Consider the following 23,065-nt stretch of genomic DNA (forward strand, 5'->3'; position numbering starts at 1 on the left):
TTTACATCTGAGAGGTATTGGTAGCTTTGAGACATGTTTACTAAGACAGCTGCACTGTCTTATGTTTATCTTGATCTGTCACACTTACCTTTCAGCTTTTTCCTCATTCGTGCCTTGACGTAGGTGCTGGGATATGCATTCCAAGTGGTATTTCTGTCAGATATTGGTACTAAAGAGTTTGTGCATGCCCTGCTTTGTTGTGTTTATTTGCTCCTTCGATATTTGTCTGTTTTTAATGTGACTGTCAAGCGCCAATAAAGTTAAAAGATGCAAATAATCTTTGAGAGACCTGAGAATTCCTTGTTAGGAGCAGGAGTTCTTGGCCAAAGAAATAACGGTTACATTTTTTCTTATTTTTTATTTTTGCCAAATTGTTTGCATTCTGTTACTTGAATTTTACACGAAGTACTGTATCCACAATCTTAAATTTTCAGATAAATGCCACTTTCACTTACGAACCTGAGGAATCACGAGCACTGATCTTTCTTTCATTAGCATAAGTATTTCCAAATGCTTTATTTTGGGTTATAATGTACCATTTCCCACTTTATTTGTAGTATAGTTGATCGATTTGTTTCTGAGTTCACTGTTAGCAGAAATGGAAATAATGCTCTTGCTGAATCAAGTCTCTTACAAAGAACTGCTTAGAAAGATTTGGCCAAATCTATATATTTCCTTACCTTCTTTGCTGTACTCCAGTCCACTAAGTATTGTGGAGATGATGATGAATGTCTCAATTTTGATTTGAATGGCTGTATATGTCTGCTACTGAAGAATAATCATCATTTTAAGGAGTGAGACTGAAAGCTATGGAAACAGCATTCTACCCAATCGTTGTCACAGACTTGCTGTTTTTTATTCTAATTAATTTTTAAACAAACAAATTATATATATATTTTTATATATTATATATATAATATATTTATATATATACATATTAAAAGAGTGATCAAGAATTGTGAATTTGTGAATCAGCTTCGAAGTGCCTTCAATTGAGTCAGTGTCCTTTCTCAAAAGCAGAAGGATGTTTTGGGTACTGTGCATTTTTAACGCTTTTTGCCTTCCTCCATCATAAAGAAAAATGTTAAATATATTTACATTACTAAATTTAATTTTGTGCTTCTTCATGGAAAATCAAATTCTGTATTTTGCAGCTGTACTTGTCAAAGAACAGAAAATTCAGGTGTTCCTAAACAATTTTGGCATTTTATTCTCATGCCCATCTGTTAGTCTGGTATTACTGTTCTGTTTACATAAATGCATCGGTGTGTGTGTGTGTGTGAGCTGGAATCCTCTAGTTCTAGTACATACCCAACTGATGACAAAAGGAAGGAATATATAGAACGTAATTACTAAGAGAAGCTGCATCTTCAGAAAGACATAAGTATAGAAATATAAGACGATGGGTGTTTTTTTGTTGGTTTTCTTGTGTTTGTTTCAGGACATTTTATGTATGTTGCAATAAAATGTCATAGTAAGTGGTATCATAATAAAACACATTCGCATTTTCTTGGAATGAAGGTCTAAGAGATACACTGGCATAAGTTTTAGGCTCTGTATAGGTATTAACTAATCACTCATTAATGAACTACCAATATTAGTAAATGGAAGTTGATACTGTTGGCATGTTAAATTTAATTACGAAAACTTTAAAAGATCTGAATAGCTTTTAGAAGTTTAAACAAAGTAGTGGATGAAGTGTTTGGTGCCTTGGCTCTATTCCAGTCTGGTGTCCTAAATGAATGCATCACAAAACCACAACAGATCAACTCAGATTTACATGAGTGACGTATAAGAGCCCTGAAGCTAAGCCAACATAGTGATTGAATTAGCTCCTGCATTCAGAGAGGCTTCTCCCTCCAGGTTAGACTTCTAAGCACTGATGGATATGTGTGGGGAGCTAGAAGTTACAGATTGAAGTATGCCTGTGCTGGGAAGGGAAAGAAATCTTAGAGCTTCAGAACTTTTATCTTTTATCTCTGACAAGTGTGATAGATTTTCTTTTTTTTTCTTTTTTTCTTTTTTTCTTTTTTTTCTTTTTTTTTTGAAGAGGTGGAGCAAAAGAGGAAGCATTATTAACAGTAATGGAAAAAATTGAAGAATTTCCTTTAGTGGTGCTTCTGTCAAGGGACTGCCAATCTCCCTAGAAATCTGTTTAAAATCTGAAACACATCATTGCTGCGGGGTTGATATGTACCTAATGTATTATCCACACTTAGTTTGTTATTCTAGTGCCTGTACTGTAGTATGATGGTAATATATAGGACAAGTTCACAAATGCGTATGTGGGTGAAAAAGAGCAGCATTTATGATCTTTTCTCCAAATACCTTATTTTGAAAAGTCTTATTTTTAATAACTCAAAGTGAGGTTATACATAAATGTCAGATTAAAGACAATGAATGAGCAGAAAGATTACTCCTTTAAAGAAAGCATTATGTGTTTAATGTATTTTTGCTTTTTATGTAATTTGGATAAATAGTTATTAAACAAGAAAGAAAAGTTGATATGAGGAGAGACTTATTCTAGGGATTTTTATTATGACAGAAGTGTGGCAAGAAAAAACATTAAAGACATTTTAAAAAAAAAGCATTCTACTGTTTGATTTTAACAGGTACCATCACGTAAGTTATTGATAAGTTCCAGCAAGGATTGCATTAACGTTACATAAGTAAGAACTTTAAACAATAGTATGCTTCAATATTTCAGTAACCTGATATCTCCACTTTTGTTTCTCAGCATGATGTATCACAGACCTTGCTCAAAGCAACTCTGGACAGTGTGGTTGAAGAGTGTGTCAGCTTTGTAGGAGTTGATATTAACATCTGCTCAGAAATACTATTAAGGTGAGTCAAACATTTTCCTATTCCAGTAATTACATGGCTCCGGATCACAGAGTCTCTGTTTAGTCTGCCATCTGACTTCAACTCAGCTGAAGCAAGTGGGTCTTGTGTTAAATTTCCAATTACAAGAAAATGACACAGTAACACAGTATTTCACTGTCCTTGGAATTCAGTTTTTAAGGGTATGTGTGATTCTCCAAATAAAACTATACCTTGGAGGAGAACAGGTTAAAAAAATTTGAACCAACACTGCAATTTAGAAAAACTTGAATATAACCAATGTGTATTTCTGCAGTAAGAAAGGATTTTTCAACTGTACCTTCTGTCCATTCAAAGGTATTTTTGTATGTATTAAGCAAAGAAGGATATAAAAATCTAGTGGGCAAAGGAGAAAGGGAAGAATTTAAGGGGAAATTTTCTGCAAGTGGATTCTTTTTTTAACATGATTTTTTTAAGTAATTTTTCCATAATTATTTGGAAAAATATTCTGAATATTATTTCTCTGGGTTAGAAATCTCGTTCTCTCCTTATTTCTCTCCTGATAATGCTTTCCTCTGCATCAAGTGCACTTGTTGCTAGATATTACACTTAGAAAGGGTGACAACATTACAGAACCTGCATGACTTTTGAGTGTTTTACTTGAAAGACTGAAGATCATCAAGTGCTTTGACAGTGAAAATAAGCTGTGTTTCCTAATGTTTCTATGAAATTTTTGGAATAAATTCTATGCCTAATATTTTGTCTATGGTTAAAGAGGTGTCTCAGTTTTTGCTGACTTTGGATTTCTTTTTATACTTCTGCTTAAAAATGAGAATAGCAGATTTTTTTTTCTTTTATTCTCACTCCCCATTTCAGCTATTTCTGCCAAGTTTGTTTTTTCTAGAATCAGTTTTATTCCACAAACAGGTCTTTTAAAGCAATGATATCTCATATTCGGACCCATGTGGGCATCTCGGTGACATTTTCTTCTCCAGAAATAAATGCCCAACACAGTTTTTATCTTTTTCTGTGATTGTGGTACTCTGGATATAACTTTGTGTGTATGTACATATAGAAGAGATGCAACAAACACACTGCTTCCTGAAGGAATATGGCTTATTGCAGTTACACTGTACAGGTATGTTCTCTGCCAGATCTAAGTTGCCCTCAGAACAACTCATGAAGTCAGTTCCCAGCTGGTCTTATATTTCAAGAGCAGCTGAGAGAAAAGGAACAAGCTGTGTGGATCTGTGAAATCGTGTAAGGAAGGCAAGCTGCTCTCAGTTACTCTCTTTCTGGGTAGCAGACGCCAGTGCCTCATGTTGGGGCAAGGTGTTGCAGTATCACTGGAAGATAATAGCTGAGAGGGGGCTACTCTCACAGGAGTAATTCGTCTGTCCTGAACCTTCCTCCCACGTAGTTTCCTGAAGAGGGCAGCTGGGGGCAGGCCATAAGACATGACAAATCAAATTGGTATTACAGAAATAGCCCACAGATCATAAATTATGAGTTCCTGGCTTACTAGTTAGGCATGTGCAGAACCCTATTGCTGTACGAAGTTTTGTTGACTGCATAGGATTCCTTCCACAGAATTCAGAGAAAAGAACCTTTTTCAGACTCTTCCTTTGCTCTAGGAGTCTCTTTACAACGTTCTTAGCTATGTTTAATTTTTGTAGGTTTTTCAAACCAAATTTTCTGCAGCAATGCGTGTACTTGAAATGGATTAGACTTGTATTAATGACTATTCAATGGTGAAAATGTATTTTGTAAACTTTACTCTCAGACATATTGCAGGATTGAATGCCACCAGAGCTAGAAATATTATTGAATGGCGAGAGAAGAATGGACCATTTATAAATCGAGAACAGCTCAAGGAAGTTAAAGGTTTGGGTCCCAAAACTTTCCAACAGTGTGCTGGCTTCATCAGATTCAATCAAGATTATATAAAGACTTTCTGCAGGTAAAAATGATGTTAGCCATCATGACAACATTTTCCAAAATGTTACAGGAAGACTCCTTTACCTTCTGTTTTGTATTCAGATTTGAAACTTGAGGAATACTGGGTCTTCAGACTTTGAAAGAAATAAATTAAATTCCTTAAGTCAGTTGTCGAACATAGCTTTTGCATTGCATCACCATGGTTTATTAGTCTAGTTCTCTAAGTTAGAGTCTCTATAAGAATACAAGTTTAATGGCAAATTCTTCAACTGAATCAACAGAAAAAACTTGACATGTGGCAGTGTCATTATCTATGAGGTATTAAAATCTTACAGCCCAGTGCTTCATATTTAACTTAGAGATTGTTAAATCCATTTCAGTGTGGTGAAGATTGATACTCTGCAGAACACATTGGTAGTAAACTAGAGTGGATTTTTGGAGAGTTTCAATTCCAGTGCCTGGAGAGAGAAAGTTAAATAAGCTGTCTGGGCTAGGCTCTGCTGTGCCTATGAGGCATGATGTGACTTCTTGCGTTCTCAAATATGTAAGAAGCCCATTACTAACTCCAGTTTGTCAACACTGAGTCATACTTTTCCTTTCCGTCTCACTTCCCATTTCTGTATCAAGCCTTTTCCTCTTGCAACCATTCATTCTGCTTCTTTTCTTCATCCAAAATGCTTCCTCGCCGTAACAGAAAACGCCCATTGTAGGACAGCATCTCTTTTCCTTCTCCTGTCTTTCCCATTTCTCTATCCAATATAAAGAACTAAGAAGGGACAGAGTGATAGCACTATCCCCACCCTTTTGCTGCTTTCTCATCTCCACAGAAATATTTTCCAGGGAAGCACATGTTATTCTTTTTCCAACCCTGTTCTCAGAAGCAATACTGTATTCCCAGTTGCTGCTGGCCAAACTGAACATGTGTAACTTCCAAGCAGGAGGTAGGCACATTAGGACTGGCATACCGCCCGAGTGGAAGGGATACAGATTGGTTGCCCATCTGGCAAGAAGGCGCATGCTGCAGGCCAAATGGTGCACACTAATCACCAGAAGACCAAAGAACTTATTTTTGAGGCTGCAAATGATCTATAGGCCTTATGTTGAACAGATCTGTTCTAGTGAATGTGGCAGTACAATAGAGGAAAGGAAGGCTGATGCCATGTTGGTGTTTTTTTTTCTGAAGTTCACTATGGAAATGTTTAACAACACCATTTTTTTTTCCTTTCTGGAGCACACTTCTGATGTTAGTCTGATTCCATAAAACTTGAAAACACTGTATAACTTGAAAAATCTGGTATAGCTTCAGAGTTTGAGGCCAGAATAAAGCTCTAAAGGCATTGCCTGCGCAACAGTCCATATGGGCCCAGATTGCAAGATCAAAAGTTTCTGAAATGGACTTTGGGAGGATTTTATTTTTGTCCTCTCAAGTCATGTTGATGGCTATAGAGTACTGCATGAATTAGTTTTTGTACTTTGTACTTGCAAGTTAGCAAATAGAATCACAGAATCCTTGGAGTTGGAAGGGACCTTTAAAGGTCATCTAGTCCAATTTTCCTGCAATGAACAGGGGCAGCTACAGCTGGATCAGGTTGCTCAGAGCTCCTCCAGCCTGGCCTTGAATGTCTCCAGGAACAGGACTTCCACCACCTCTCTGGGCAACCTGTTCCAGTGCATCACTACCCTCACTGTAAAAGATTTTTTTTCCTAATATCCAACCTAAATCTACCCTCATCTAAGTTTGAAACCATTTCCCCTTGTTCTGTCACCACAGACCCTGCTAAAGAGAGTCTGTCCCTTCTTTCTTGTAGCTCCCTTTGAGGTATTGAAGGGCCACTATATAGTTAATGGTTTTTCAATAGTCATTATTTAAAATACTGATATTGAAAGAAAAAGCTATGCCTGCATTTCTGCGTATGTTCCATGTTAGAGCGTGAAGTGTGAAGGCTATCTGTAACAGGTCTTTTTCTTTCCTCTCCTCTGTTGCAGCATTGCTGTTATATATAGTCCTCCTGCCATTGTGGGCAAATCTGTCCATGGGGCTCCCTGAGACTTTGGAACCTTTATTATCCTGCCAGTTAAAGAAAAACAGATCAACTCAAATGGTAGCTGAATCTAACCGACTAGGAGTCAAGATTGTAATCACTGTTTTAAGGAAGGCTGTATTAGGACACTTTTGCAAAGCCAGAATATAGTAGTTTTGTAGAGAAGGATATTCAACAATCTTGAAGCCTAACTACTTGAGCATTTCAGAGCAAACCAAAAGTTAAAGCATCTTACAGAGAACATTACCCAGATGTCTGTTAAACACTGATAAGCTTGGGACATCTCTCCAGAAAGTCTGCTCCAGGGTTTGACCACCCTCATAGTAAATAAATGTTTCCTAATGTCTCGTATGAGCCTCCTCTGGCACAGCTTTGTACCATTCCCATCTTGCCATTGGTTCCCAGGAGCAGAGATTCTCCTGCTTCCTTTCTCAGGGAACTGTAGAGAATAGCAGTTTAATAGCAGTCTAAGCCTCCTTTCTCTGGACTGGATGGCCCAAGTGTTGTAATTTCCTCACAAAACACAACTTCCAACCTTTCTTCTAGCTTTGATAACTTCTTAGGGATGCTTTCACAGACTTTAACATCCTTTTTATGCTGTGGATCCCAGAAGTGCACACAGTACTCAAAGTGAGGCCACACTGGCACTAGGCATAGAACAACAGGATCACCTCTTTTGAGTAGCTGGCAATGCTGTATTTATTGCATCTCAAGACATGGTTTGCCCTCTTGGCTGCCTGGGCATGCTGCAGGCTCATGTTATACTTACTGTTGACCAGCACCCCAAGATCTCTTTCTGCAGAGCAGCTCTCCAGCCACTTGTTTTCCAGTCTACATATGTGATTGGTGTTATTCCATCCGAAGTACAGAGAGTGACATTTACCTTTGTGGTACTTATTTCTAAATTCTGAAATAGTGGTAGGTTTGGCCCTTAGGTTTTTACTGGTTTAAGTTTTTCATATTTGAAATTTTTCATGTTTAAACCTGACCCATATTTGAGCATACGTTTTCAGAAGCTTAAATGTAGAGAGTGAAGTAATGTTATTCAAGGACTTTATTTAAACATTGTGACTTTGTTCTGCAATTTGCTTACCTAAAGACACTGTGAACAAGATATTTTGTTGTAGTTTTTTCTAATTGTATCCCTTTTATTTTAAATGGCAAGCTAAGAACTGACAATTTATTGTGAAAGTTTTCCTCACGTGATCTTTATCAAGTAGGTAAATACAATTGTACCTGTTTTACAAACAGAAGATACTATCCAGTTTGCAGACTAAACAGTAGGTTGTATATTGTGGAATTTTACACTATCAGCACTTTCATATTCTCATTTTCTCATTTGCTTTAATATTACAAATTGTTGTGTTTTTTTTTTAATTCATATGTTACTTTTTTTTTTGTAATGTTGGCATTGCACAGACTTTTTGATGAAACACAGTCTGTTTATTCTATAGTAATTTATGCATAAAACTATATGATAGATTTTTATGCTGTGATGTTGTAAAGATTCATCCACAATGACCGTTTAGGAGTGATATACTTTTTGATGAGAATGAACATCAGATAAAAATCTGATTAGCAATTATAATGCTTAAGAACTGTGCTAGGACCTTGTTCAGTTTGAATGACATGCCCATTTTTTCTATTTCTGACAGTAATAAGAAAACTCAGCTTGGAAGTCATGCACTTTTCACTAAAGCAGGTACACAACTCACCAGTGAGAAGCAAGGTAAAAAGAAGAGCAAGCCGACACCAAGTGCCTCATACCAACCCAATCCTTTGGACCAAACTTGTATCCATCCAGAGTCTTACAGCATTGCAATGAGGTAAGCAGTGGAAAAGTTTTTGAACCATCAATATAAAAAAAAATGCAATTGCTGTTTTGCTTTTTTTTCTGATAACAGCCTTTTCAGTCTTTTGAGGCAGGAATATTTATCTTTGTAGGTAAAAGATTTGCATGCAAATTTTTAGTTGGTTAGCAGGTTTTTTTTGCTTTTAGTTTTCACACTTGTTTTTCAATATGGGAACAGTAAGTTTTCTAAAGTTTGCTAGATGTTTCACTCATTACTCTTACTTCGTATCACCATTTTCCCCCTTACTGAGACTACTTTTTTCAATTTCCTTTTGTTTGGCAGCTTTTCTTATGCCAAATATTAGCATTACTACTTTTAATTCACAAAGTGTGGAAACCAATCATTTGTTCCAACTGATTTTTAGTCTTTACCCTTGCCTTCAAATCCTATCTGAAGAATTTTGGGGGGATAACTTTTTTCATGTAGGAATACTTCCCATTTTTTCCATGCATTTAAACTTACCCAGCAATACCACTGACTTTATTAGGAAAAAATGTTTCCCTTCAGCAAATGCATGTACAACTAGGTTTGACCACTTCATTGCTGAATTTTCACAAATACTGGAGAATGTTTTCTGGTATCTTTGAATGCCCAAGTATCAAGATATTCTATCGAATCTGATGAAACTTGAAGCATTTAGGTGTTTTTGATGCATATGCAGTTTCACTGTTGGCCTCAAGTTTGTTAGTAAGACATCTAATTTCAGAGAAATCAGTGGATTATTTTAAAACATTGTAATATAGTGTACTAGCTCATTTTATGCTCTGAGCAAATTAGTAGAAAGCATCTAATTCATCTTGTGCTGCATTATTGATTGTGCTTCATATATTACTTTGCTCAGGATCTTAAATAAAAAATAATTGTATGTGTTCTTAAAAAATAATCTCATTTAAACACTGTGCAAATTTTCAGGTAGTGGTAGTTTAATACTTCTGTATCGTTAACAACTGCTTTTATTTCATGACTTGAGGTCAGCATGTGCCAAACAAACTTCCTTCTCCATGAATTTTGACCACAATTTGTTTATGCATGATTGCGCACATGAATGCATGGGCATATATAAGCACGCCTCATTATTATGAAGTTCTACAATTAAATTCTGATGTTGCGAGATCTGATTAAGATGTCTATATTAAGTTTCCAAATACATGAATGTCATGGTGGTTTTAGTATGTGACCTTCAGCTAAAAGAAGAGAATGTTTTTTCTGTAGGTCATACAAAGTAATTAGGAACCCATGTGTGCCTCTCTTCAGGGAGGTACTGCAGCTGGTGAATGCTAGTATAAGATTTGATCTTTCCTATCATCAGTCCTGGTTGAAATTAGACTCAGCTTGTCCTCTTGAGAAAACATTATTTCCTACCATAAACCAGCACATATTTATTTTTGTAAGTGATTTGCGGTGAACAGGTTCTTTTCTTAAGGCATGCTGGAGATAATTTCATCAGCAGTTAAATACTTTCAGAGTTCTCATGATATCTGAGAATATTACTCCTGGAGAAACATCGTTCTGCTACCTGTTCATAACAAAGCAATCTCTAAGCCCCAATGAGAGATGCTGAGTTTCTGAGTTCATGAAGCTCAAGTTTCTTAACCTTGCTTTTCTAGAATACTTTCCCTACAGTGCATGCTTTGTTAGCTCTCTAGAAGAGGTAATTGCATATGCAATTTCCTCTACATAGGTGAACATTCTTTCCTTCTGCTTGGCACTTTTGTTCCTGTCCACTCCATGCCACATATCCTTCTCTTTTGGCCGTGATTCTTGGGCCAGTGTGAAGCTGACTACCAGTGTCCCTACTCTTTTGACAATGTATAGGTAATTTTGGATTCTTATTTTGCTCCTTCTTTCTCCATTTTTCTAATGCATCACCATTTGTTACTATTTCTCTGTCCTATCCATAGCTGAATAAATGAAATAAAAAAAATTAAAAAACAGGATCCTGATATCAGGGATCCTACAATTAGGATTTAGAGTGTGAGAAACCTTAGTCATCCTTACTTCAGATTTTTTCAGAGTTAATTTAATGTAGGTAAATAAGCAAACACTAATGCTGATCTACCACATTGTATTTCATTCAATTTAAATATTAAGTATTTAAATATTAAGTAGTCAGGATTTGTTTCATTTGGCTTTCCAGCTCTAGCACAACAATATAATCGAAGAAAGTGTTCATAGTGTTACCAGCTTCGCTCAAGGGTTGATTGATGTGGAAAGACTAATTCAGGGCAGAAAACAGTAGTCAGTTAGTGGTAAAATATTACAGGGTTTTATCTAGTACTATGCCATCACAGAAGCTAAATTAACACAGGTTAATTTATATCTGAAATAGTGAATAGTATTGCTGTATGGAGTAGTTCACATATTCACGTATAACTGAAATTCTGGAGACAGTTTTAGTAGGTGGATGGAGTTGCAGGCTTATGCGAGGGGGCTGGCACCTATTGTCCTGCCAACATTGCTTAGAGATACATTGGAGTTTCTTAGAATAAGCTCCCTGTCAAACTTAGTGGGCTTTGAGAGCTGCAAAGCCATTAGAGAAGTATGATGTGGCTACAGACCAATGCTATGTTTCATTTCTCTTTGTCTAGTGCAGTTTCTCAAAAGTAGGATTCCAGCTGTGCCACTGTCTGCTCTTTGTTTCTTACCAAACACTTTGCCTTCCTCGACTGAATTGTCAGGCGAAATATTTAAATCCAAGTGCACATTGTGTAGGTATTATACCATAAAGTTTCATTACACAAAAAAAGTCAACTGATAACAAAACAAGTATAAAAATATAATAACATTTGTTAATGAAACACCTTAAGTAATAAGCATAGCATCTGTTCCTGTAATAGAATCAGTCTTTTCTATTTCCTTTGGACTTTTTCTGTTATCTTACTTCTTACATTTAAATAAAAACGTCTCAGAGTGTTTTCTATGAATGTAGTCTATGTTCAATGTTATTTTTCTTTCAATAGAAAAATGTTTTTCTTGAAAGTTCATGAAATATGAAGGTGGTAACCTGGCATAGCTTGATCCCCCAAAGTAATGCAGGGAAGGTAGGGGGGAAATATTTCTAATATTTTTATTTTGCAAATAGCCATTTGAAAAGAATAGCTCTGCAGCAAACTGGCAGAACAAAACAAAACAACAAAAAAAAAAGCAAACCAAGCAATATAGTATAAAAAATGGACACTGGTGACATAAGGGCTAAATATGAAGCAGATATCATACTATCCTGCCCTCAGTCATCTAATATAACTTAGTAACGATTGTGTTTTAAATGACTTCTCAAAAAAAGCCAAGTCTGAAAGACTTCTTAAGATGAGAGTACTAAACTAACTCTTCTATGGTTTAAAACCTAATTTAAATCTACTGTTCATGAGAATCATTGAGACTGTTAGAAGTGGGTTCAAATCAGAGCTCAATACGAATGTTTTTAAACAAAATCCATTTCATTTTACCTATGTTTTTTTGCTGCTTTTAAAGTGTCATTTTCTCTTCTGCTCTTTGCGCATTTTGTCAGTTGCCATGTCATGATCACAGGTGCATCTGTGCTAACAAAAGGAGAATTTTTCAGATGAATATGATGGACAGATTTAATTCAAGGCATCAAAATACAGTATCTGTTACCACAGAAATCAAAATGGATAGAATTGATGTTGCGTAAATTAATCATAAAGGCTTCCTCGTGTAATGTCTACCACATTTTACCATAAGAAAGACTTTCATCAAAATTTTATTGGATTAAAAGTTTTCATGGGAAACTGCACTTATTTTTAAGCAAAATAAGCCATCAATTTTTATACACTGCTTCTATTCGAATTACCCCGAGGCAGTAGTCCACATTACAGATTTATGACACGCAAAATTATCAGTTTTTAAAACAATGTTTTTGAGGGGTGGAAGTTCACCAAAATTTGAAACCACTAATTTTCTTTTTCAGAAGTATTTTGTAGCGTGAAAGCCAAAGCCATTAAAAAAAAATGGTTAAAAGAATTGCTCCCAAGTGGTGAATTTGGTTGCCAAGTTTTAGACTGGAGCCAATTTTAATGGCTGAATTAGAAACCCCTCTGAAAAAGTTTTCTTTTTTTTTTCTTTTTTTTTTTTTTTATAATGGAAACACTGATGTAATCTTTACTACAGTGGCACAAATAGTGCTGGTATGGTTGATTTATGGCACTTAGACGATTTAACTTCAATTCTGTACAATTTCTATAAAATAACTGGAAAACATCCTCCTGGTGATTTTACACACTCTGTAGATGACCAAAACATTTTTGCTATGGTTTCCACACTGTCAAAGCTTGACTGTGTCACGTGCAGTGATCAAGCTTTATTATGAATCATAATTTCCTGAACATTAAAGAAAAAAAATTCTTTTAAAATACTTTGTATGCAGCATATTTTCCTGCAAAGCAGAGCTGTTTTAAATCTCTGAGAAGTCTATATGTGAAAAACAGTTTGTAGGGGCAGGATCTTCTACATACAATTAATACAACATGTAGAACATATCCAGTTTCTTGGTACAAAATGTAAAAGAACTGCTAGGAAAACTGAGGAAACATTTAGGCAGTCCCAAGAAGTTACAACCAGGTTATGCTTATAAACCAAAATGCTGGGAAGAAATGGCAGTGTCATTCCTTTGTTGTATCAGTCTGTTGGGTGCAGTTAGTCTCATATAACTGGATCTTACCATTTACTGAATTTATAGAAATGTCATAAAAATACTCTCTGCTAAGAGTTGGCAATCAGAACGTATATTGACATCTCACATATCGAAGCATCTGGCAGACAGGTTGTATTCCAGTCAGTCTGACTTACAAATATTGGTAAACCATTTCTAACAGATCTAAAGTTATGATTTACCATAACACAGATGGGTGTCTTCTTTGGCTGGCCAACATTTCAGGACCTTGCCTGATAGGAGACAGTACTGATTGCTGTGGATGGTTCTGCCTCAAGAACAGGTTTTGACAGACAGTAAGAGCAGTCTTGCTGTTTGTTTCTGTGTTGATAGTGCTTGTTGATATCCCCAAAAGGACTTCAAAATCCCAAGAATATTCAGCAAAGCTTGTATTCATGTGTTCATTCTTGACCAAAATAAATATTTGGAGTTAGATGCTTTGCTGAAATGACCATCATGTTGATAATGATTTATATTTCATCGTTGCTCACTATGGATCAGTTTTCAAAAGTTTCTAGTGTTTGTACCATTCTGGTACATGGGTGGATTCAGCAAATAATCCATTACATCTCTGTTCTGTTGAGAACTTGTACCAGGTAGCTGCACTTGCTAGCTTTGAAGCCAAGTACGGACAGTTAAGAAAGTGCAGAATCAGTACTATTGACTGAAGAGACCAACAAAAGATAGGTCTTCCTCTTCAGCCCATTATACAATGGCATGTTTGTCTTTTGACAGCAATTCCAGATCCCTGCCAGCCTGGCTCAATTCTGTCCTTCAGGAAAATAGAAATCAGGGATGTGATGGATCACTTACTTGGTGTGGTGTTTGAGCAACGGAAATCGACTGACAGTAAAGCACTGTAAAAGTGCTTTATTTCAAAATCATCATTGTCTGCTTCAATTAGAATGTACACAGCTAGAGTAGTTTTTTTTGCTGTTTGTTTGTTTTTAAGAAAGTTAGAAAAACTTATGGTCAGTAAATTAAATGATTTTGGTTATTTCCAGTAGGAAATGTCTGCACCTAATTAAGAACACTTGCAGATTGAGGGGCATTAAGTCCAATAGGTATTCATATTTGTCATTGTGGAACATCTGCTCATTTTCAAGTCTATCAGTAGCTGGATTTTTGAGGACATTTTTTGAAATATCGTCTTGGTTAATTAAATAGCAGAAAAAAGGCTTTCAGTGCTAATTGCCATTATATGATTAAAATGCACAAATAAAAAGAACTTTAATGGAATTATCTCATGTATCTTGTACTGTTTGTTTGTTTTTTGTTGTTTTTTTTTTTGGTTTTTTTTTTTTTTTGTGGATAACTGATGGAATTTCACTGTTCAGTATCTCAGGTTACATTTCAGTTATGTGATATATTGGTAGTTATGAGAACAGCTAACAACAGTATGCCTAGCAGCATTGTTGCAAAGTGGCAATGCTGTAATCTAATGGTCTCTGAATTTCTTCTCAGTTAGAAGCTCATTGTTTCCTGATGCATCCTTTCAAAATGTAAACTGAGCACTCTGTGGTCTTCTGCATGCACTCAGATCATACATAAAGTTAATAAATTATTCATTTGAGGAAAAGCACTGGTTAAATATCCTTGTACGACTAAACCGTATAGAAAGTTCTGAATAGGTTTGAAACCTTAACTTTGTGTCCAGCAACTGTGTAATTGCAGAATAACGCACAGATAGTGTTTGATTTATAATCCCCATCACCATTTGAAATGTTGAGGACCTGCATGACTAGTGAAAACAAGAACAGTCCAACATCTGCATTATACAAATAATGCTTTTGTATTTCAAAACATTACTAAAACATCAATGCCTGCATAATTTAAGTTTGCTACTGTCATGAATGTACGTTTTACTTAACAAAGCACATGCTAATGCAAAGTTGTTTTGTTTTCAGAGTGATTATGTTGCATTACCATTAATTCATGTGTGCACTGTGACAAGATGTAATGGCATATCATGTTGCTTTAATGTAATGAATCCAGTACTCCCAGCTCTTAAGTCGTGTTGCTGGAAATGATTACATAAAACAGAACGACTGTGACTAAAACCCTTGCAAAGCTTTAGAACTCCTGCATATTGTAAGAAGCTTTTTTTGTTTCATTTTGGGGGGGGGGGGGGTCCTGAGGTGACTTAAAATTGTTCTGAAAACTTCCCTTAATATATTACCATTTTACTCTTTTTAGACTTTATTTACATTCCACTGAAATTTGCATTATCTTTTAGAGCATTGCAAGGTCTGTGCTATAATTTCGTGCAGATGTGTATGTTAAGTGAACATGATGTGCTTATTTGTTACATTTATGCTACTTTTCTTTCTTTATCTAGGTAAGATGGATGAAATTATGTATTAAATAAAAACCATCAGTGATTTAGCCATGACCATTCTCTGTAGGTCCTGTAAGTCTGCAAACAAGCATTTTAAATTAACAGGATTGCAAAGGTTTCTAAGTATCATCTAAATCTCAAAACTCCAAAACTCTAAATCCATAAAATAGCTAAATCCCATTCTGTTCTGAATGACAGTCCTGGAAGACTTTTCTCTGACTGGCTGTTCCTTGAACAGAAAGTTCACCATACACTCACACTCATTTGAGGAAATAAGGATAGAACAACTTGTAAGAATGACTTCACTTCTGAGAAAGCATCTTGTCTTTCACATTTCCATTTTTGTTAACTTTTCTTTAGGTTTAATCTTTCTGGTAGATAAACATAGCACTTGAACTGCTGCAGCATGTAATTTAGTTCACTTATGTAGCCAGGAAAATGCTTAAAGGGCTTACATTTTTACACAGACCATTCGTGTTCTTATGGTTATACAACTGGAACTGTCATTTACAAATTGGGTGGGATTTTTTTTTTTAAGACTGTAGTGAGATAGTTTACCATTACAAAGATCAAAATAAGGAAATTAAGGGAAACCTCTTTTTTCCACAGTAGCCATGTCACAGTCTGTCTTGTTGCTGACTATATCCTCTTATATTTTTTTTTACTTTAAGTAACTTTCAAAGGAAGTTGGGTTGCTTTTTTAAATAAGGAAACTGTATTCGTAGCAATGACATTTATGGTTAGAAATGATCAGTATAATGCACCAGTGTTCTGCCTTAGACTTATGCTTCGTATTGATTCTTAGTCTGTGCCCTCAAGCTGTGTTTGATTGAAAATGATACATTAAATATGTAATTAGATTCAACAGTATTTTTAAAAGATTTTATCTGTAATCCATAAGAAATTACTTTTAATTGGAAATACTTTAGTGCGTAATTGTTCTTACTAAACTGACAAAGATGAAAATATCCTAAATAAATTTGTGTTGCTTGTATTATGTTTTTTTTTCGTTTGTGTATCTGTTGCCTTGTTGCAGTGATCTGCTATGACTATATGCAGCATATAATTTTGAAATATTTTCGAGCAAATGCTGAACTTGAGTGATTCAGGTGAGGGCAGTAGGACTTTTTTACATCCTTAGAGCTGAGAGAATATTTAAGCTGCTTTTGGCTGGAGACAAATTTTTATTCTGAGTAGTAACCATGTTAATAAGTTATTTAGATAATTACAATTGATAACAAAGGGCCCAGAGGCACTATCCTAGCTCAAGTAAAAAATCCTGTATAATATCAGATAAATGCTTTCTAGGAGCTGGAGAAGAAGAGGTAGGAGTGGAGGAGGCAAATAACTTTCATGAATAGTACTTGAGGGATCAGGCATCTGGGCTGTGTCCTGTTTTGTGCTGGTTTTCTTTCCAGTAGCCTGCACATAATATAGTGCACATTTATCCACACATTTGAAAGTTTTGTACATAAGGTGTTTTACACATTGGTGACTGTTCCATGTGGTTGTACTTACTAACAGTGGAACCCACACTGTTACCGATTTACAGCATGGATTTGCTCATGTGAAACTCTAATGGTGAAAAAATGTTACTTGGAGGTATGTATGCTGCGTATCCATTTGAAGTGAGATAAAGCAAAGTACATGAATGTCAGCAAACTTGTTTATGGGAGCACTGGCTAAAGCATTTGTTATGTAGAAGGCTGAATCATGAGGCTGGTTGGGTTTGTCATGCTACATCTGACATCACTCACAGCTCAGACAGCTGCTGCCTGTCACTAGTGGCCAGAGTGGGTGGCATTGTCTGTCTATCAATGGTAGCAGTCTGCAGCTTTGAGTAGCTTTGTGAGGATTGCCTTCCCTGGGCCTACACGTGGTTCCAGCAATATTGCTGTCATGATATTGCAACTGACAGAAGATGTTTTCATAAAATTCTGGTATTTTTGTAAATAGGCTTTTATTGGAAAAATATTTGTGTGGTAGTGTTGTTAGCGTACAAAAAATTAAAAAATTCTTTTTGATATTAAACAATTTTATTTGTTTTGATATTAAGTTTGTTTCTAAACCACCTCAATTTACTTAAAAACAAAGCAAAAAAAAAAAAAACCCAAAAACCTTCAGTGATGTCAAAGTTGAAATCTGGTCATTTAAAATTCAGTGAGTTCTGAGAAAAGTCTCGTCTACTGAATTTCTTTTCTTCATATGCAGCCATAGGGATGATCTCTAGAGACCATGAAAGTTAATGTGAAAAATTGTTTCTATCATTGTTAAGTACAAATGTATGCATTTCTGCTAACACTACCTTACACTTGAATCACTATGATTGTATTTGAGTTCAGTAAAGGAGTGGAGTCTTGACAGCCAATTGTAGACTGCTGTCTTTCTATAGATGAAATCATTGGGCATTTTGGAATGAAGATTTGCTCTTAGGCACAAAGATGAACCATGATTTACTGAAAAATCTGATATTGCATTAATTATGTTCCTTTGATTTCTGCTCTCTCAAAAGTAAGTCTGACATATTTCAGTGCATGTAACATTTAATGAATTACTACCTGGAATCCTGTCAGTTGAGTTACTCAGGTAAATAAATAAATAAAAGATTAGTTTCCTGCCAAAAGCAATATCAGCGTCTGGTTCTGCATAAAATACAGCAAGCACTCTTAAAAAGCTAAAGTATCAGGCTGAGTACCAGGAAGCTTGCTTTCTTTTGGAGACTGAATGCCTCCCACTGCTCCCAAGTGCAGGGCATGCACCTACTGATCAACACTTCTTTTTCTCATTGTAGTTTACACCTGTTATGATGCAGGATAATAGTAGGAAGTAGGGATCTTGTCTAGCAATTTGTAAGGGGAACTTTCACTCAAAGTCTGGAAAATAGGAAAAATTATTCTACCTATCTCCTGTGGAGAACATGCCAAAAAAATCTACAACTCTCAAACACCAAGAGCATGATAAAGCAGGGTGGGAGAGATTTATTCATGGAACTTTGAGTTGTGGAGCTTGGTGCCTGGACAGCTCGTTGAAATGTTAACTGAGAAAGACAAACTGCAATACTTAGTCCAGTGTAAATGTGACTTGTATGAGCTGTGTCATATCTTTGGCTTATATATATTAAACACTTATTTTCCATGTTTAAGTGTTTCACCAAAATAAGGATGTTTACTCAGTGATAAATAAAAATTGTTATGCTATCACTTTTGAAAATAGGAATAGTCTGCATGTGTGTTTTTGTCACTGTTTATCTGCTTCTTAGCATATGTTCCAACATTGTTGAACAAAAATTTCAATAATTGTCCTGGGATTTTTTCAACTTTTTTTTTTTTTTTTTCAAGAGATCTCAGATCAATGCTTTTTCATCAAGTATTTCTTTGTAGTCTTTTTAGATGTCACTCTTCTCTCAATATACAATTTATTTATGTATGCAACAATTACAAAAGATGAGAATGTTTGTGTTGTACAAGTTCAGTTCCTACTGAAGGATGTTACAAATCTCTCTGCATCTCTGTTTGAATTTCACAGATTTTTATCCTTCATTGGAGGAAACACAAATGAAATAGGAAAATCGGATATGCAGCAAAAAGTAAATGCAGTAATTCAAAAGGAAGGACTGGAAGGGACAGCCAAAAGGCTAAATACAACAGTGCACACGTTGCAGCTAATCATTGATGGTCTGACTCAGCCCGAAGGCTTTGACATCCGAACAGGTAAACTCTTGTTTAGAGGACCATAATCTCTTTTCAGTTGCTCATCTTACCAGCTTTAAATCAGCTTGTTTTCATCTTCTAAAGTCAGAGACAGACTTTCACGAATGGGTACCTCTCTTTTTTTCTTAGATAGAGAAAAGACTGTATCATAATCAGATGTTTTTTTCCATATCCAGTAAGTAAGGAGTGTGAATCCTGTCTCAAATCATGGCCTTTTCAGACATAGGAAGAGGGAGTTGTATGGCTGTTAACAAATGAAATAGTTTCAATATGTTGACTCGATACTGATTAAATCTGTGTTGGTTTTCCATCACGGGAAGAATGCTGCTGAAATAGTAGTAATAAAGGTCTGTGGAACAGTAGTTTAGTAGAGTGTAGTTCTGCTTTTATTACACTAGTTCTTGGAGACTAGAGTAATTGGAGCACACAGCTTGTGACAGAATTTAGGTTAAAACTTTGTGGTACTGCTGAATAGTTTGAAGTGGTGGGGAATGAAAGATAAAGTAGGCAGTAAAGTAAAAAATCTGGAGATGCTGTTTACTGAAGCTTATGGTAGCAAGAGATTAAGAAAAGACAGCAAAGATGCAGGTTTGTAATAACAAATAACAAACCTGTGCTTAAAAAAGTAACATTTTTGTCTATATTTTGGCTTCATGAATAGTTTCCTTGTAGGTTTTAGAAATATTTCCAACTAGTGGTCTTGAAAATGAGTATTTCATGTCTCCATTCATTCTGGTGTTTTTGCATCTCAGTCTAAATCGTGATAGGATGAAGTATAAACATATGAAGAAATCTGTTAGTGAATAAATGAATTAATTAGTGAAGAAATGAATTACACCAAACAGGACTTAGGTAGACTGAATAGTTTGTATTCTATCCCAATTAAAAATATATATATATCTTGATTTAACATTAAATTCTGATATTGTTCCCAACAGTGGAGATGTGGCATAAGAAAATTACAGAGAAAGAGTTCTCCTCTCTATCCTTTTAAATGTTGCTTATTTTTTCTGAATGGTATTAGCACAAAGGAAAATTGCAAGATTCTGGGGATGAAACTGAAAAGATAGAACATTTTACAATATTCTGAAAGCCTTTTTCTTCTCAAAGTTTTACAAAGAATTTCTTGCAAGAAAATCTTTTTAATGTTAAAGCTGAACTAATCTGGTAACTGTGATAAATCTGCCAGAGTGGGGGGAAAAAATTCAATCAATGAAAAGAATTCCCATATTTCCTCTGAACGTTATGGTCATTGTCCTGAGTAGCTGTCAAATTGTTGGAGTTTTTTTGTTTGCTTGAAGTGCTACTGGTGATGTAATGTGAAAAAGAATTGTTCAATTTTGGGCAACTGGGTGCATTCATTCTTTGGAAACATTCATGTCATTCAAAACCTATCGATGCCGTGACAAGATTCTGTAGTAAGTTAGGGTCTGATCCACAGCCTGCCAAAGCACCTGTTAGCTATACATTTGTTCAGATTATATTTGCCCTAAAAAAATAAAATAGAGGAAAATATTTGGAATCAATATTTGGTGGTGTACTCTGTGGAAAATCTTAGCGCTACTGTAAAAGGTAAAACAGCAGGAGGAAAAGAGAAGTTTTTAAGATGGCTCAGAGGGTTTTTTTTTTGTGGGAGCAGGAAGTGGTAAGAAAGTAATGACAATTTAACAAAATCTATCTGTGCCTGTAACTGTAGAATGTGAACTTAATATATTAGGTTGTTACCTATTGAAAACACATCTGATTTTTAAGTTGTTGCATTAGACTCTGTGATGTCATGGTGCAAGTGAACAGCAAGCCTAAGAACAGTGCATTCTTGATTTTTCTGCATAGTATGTGATGAAGACTGAGTATTCACCTTATTGTATGCAAATCTGTGACCTGAATAGAATGATGTATGTAACTTATGCAGCTCAAGTAAAAGTCACCTTGAGTCTTTTCTTACTAGCTCCAAAAACATTAAAGGAGTTTTTCAATCACTTGCTAATATACTACATACTTCCACTACATACATACTGTATGATAGTTTCATACCACTGAGTTCATTGTACTTATTATTCTATTTATCACAGCCCTTTAAGGTGACTAATAACATAGAAGAAGTTGTTTTTCTTCATTTTAAAATCTGTGTCTTTGTTTTTATAAGTGAGGCAGTACTTGGTGCTTTAGATCTACTTTGGCATGATTTCTTAATTAGAAACTTTTAATTGGAAACAAATCTTAATACAAAGTTCTTCTCCAGTGTCTTATTTTTGTTTCTTGTTTCTTATAACAGATTTTGATAAACCTGACTTCAAGAGGAGCATTGTCTGCTTTGAAGACTTAAGTGTTGGTACTGTTCTGACTGGAAAAGTTGAAAATGCAACACCATTTGGAGTTTTTGTTGATATTGGTGTGGGAAAAGCAGGTTTGATTCCAGTGCGAAACATAACAGAATCTAAACTTTCTAAAGTGAAGAAGAGAAGAAGCCTTGGGTTAGGTCCTGGAGAAAGAGTGGAAGTTAAAGTGCTTAATGTCGATATTCCTCGATTAAGGATAACATTGGATCTTATTCGTGTTTTATGAGAGGGTGTTTTTTTTTTTATGATTGAGTTTTCATTTTAAGTGTTAACAGGGTTCTAGATATTCAAACATTTGAGAATGTTGAAAGTGAAACAGTTTTTCCCCATTTCTTGAATCCTTTCTGTTAATAATTTCCAGAGCAGTTTATTGGGTTACCTCCAAGAAACCTGGTTATTTTGTCTGCAGAACAAACGAAATTGCAGTGTGCTGTCAGACACATCTCTTACCTGTTCTGTCTGTGCAAGATTTGGTATCTTAATTATTGGTCAGTACTATACCAGCAGACATCTACTGTTCCCCTTCAAAAAACAGTGATATGATTTCTGTGTTTTCTGGAAGAGACTCAGAAAAAGGGTTACCTAGTTGTAGAAAAAAGTGTTCTTATTAGGTTAGATGGTAATGATATCAATTCAAAAGTTGACTGAAGAAAAGAACATCTGCTAATACTATTGACGGTTCAGAAATATTCCATTTTATTTGAGCAACAATGTTAGGAGGTCTGTTTTCCTCTCTTATAATTGCTTGTTCAGTTATTGTATTGATTAACACACTTGGATATACCTTAGGGTTTAAGAAACGTTGCTCAAAGATGTTATGTTGTACTATACATGTACAAAATAAAAATATTTCTGTCCACCTTTTCTCAGTGTACTTGTTCTAAAAGTGTTTTAACAGTCCTTTCTTGTTCTGACATGTTATATTATTAATATCTCAATTTAAGAATGCAATTTTTGAGGATGCATTTGTCAAAATGTCTTCCCTTAGGTTTTGTCTTCCCATGAATTGAGCCTTCTGGGTTTTTTTCAGTATAATCAATGGAAATATAATATTCTTGAGACTTGAAGTATAGGATCAGACTTGTCTGGGGGAAAAAAAAAAAAAAAAAAGCATAATAAAATCTCATAAGTGATAGGAAGATTCTCTCTAGCTGTCAGAAATATCATTTGTATAGAGGTTAGATGTGAGAGTCCACAGTACATTAAGACAATCAGTCAAACCATCTACGCTTTACACCATGTTGATTTTGTGGCAGATATCTTAAGAACTGGTTTTAAGTAATAGAGCAGTAGCCTAAGCAGTTCTCTCAAATGGAAAAAGGCTAAATGAGCTGAGAACATTTCTTGTGGGGCAAG

At 35.3% G+C, this 23,065-nt stretch overlaps 1 protein-coding gene across 4 annotated transcripts in view; it reads left to right on the forward strand.

Moving 5' to 3' along the window:
• SRBD1 (S1 RNA binding domain 1) overlaps positions 1-22,573 on the forward strand; it is a 122,698-nt gene extending 100,125 nt beyond the window's left edge. For 3 of the 4 annotated variants that reach the window (XM_052677162.1, XM_052677154.1, XM_052677170.1), the window contains 5 exons: positions 2,738-2,844; positions 4,604-4,780; positions 8,456-8,626; positions 19,186-19,370; positions 21,646-22,573. In XM_052677162.1, coding sequence (XP_052533122.1) covers positions 2,738-2,844; positions 4,604-4,780; positions 8,456-8,626; positions 19,186-19,370; positions 21,646-21,935 — 930 coding nt within the window. In that variant the 3' untranslated portion in view covers positions 21,936-22,573. The remainder of the gene's footprint in view (positions 1-2,737; positions 2,845-4,603; positions 4,781-8,455; positions 8,627-19,185; positions 19,371-21,645) is intronic. The other variant, XM_052677179.1, reaches the window with a different exon arrangement.
• Positions 22,574-23,065: the final 492 nt, after the last annotated feature.

The sequence above is a fragment of the Tympanuchus pallidicinctus genome, unplaced genomic scaffold (assembly GCF_026119805.1).
Source record: "Tympanuchus pallidicinctus isolate F22 unplaced genomic scaffold, pur_lepc_1.0 scaffold1, whole genome shotgun sequence".
Classification (NCBI taxonomy): domain Eukaryota; kingdom Metazoa; phylum Chordata; class Aves; order Galliformes; family Phasianidae; genus Tympanuchus; species Tympanuchus pallidicinctus.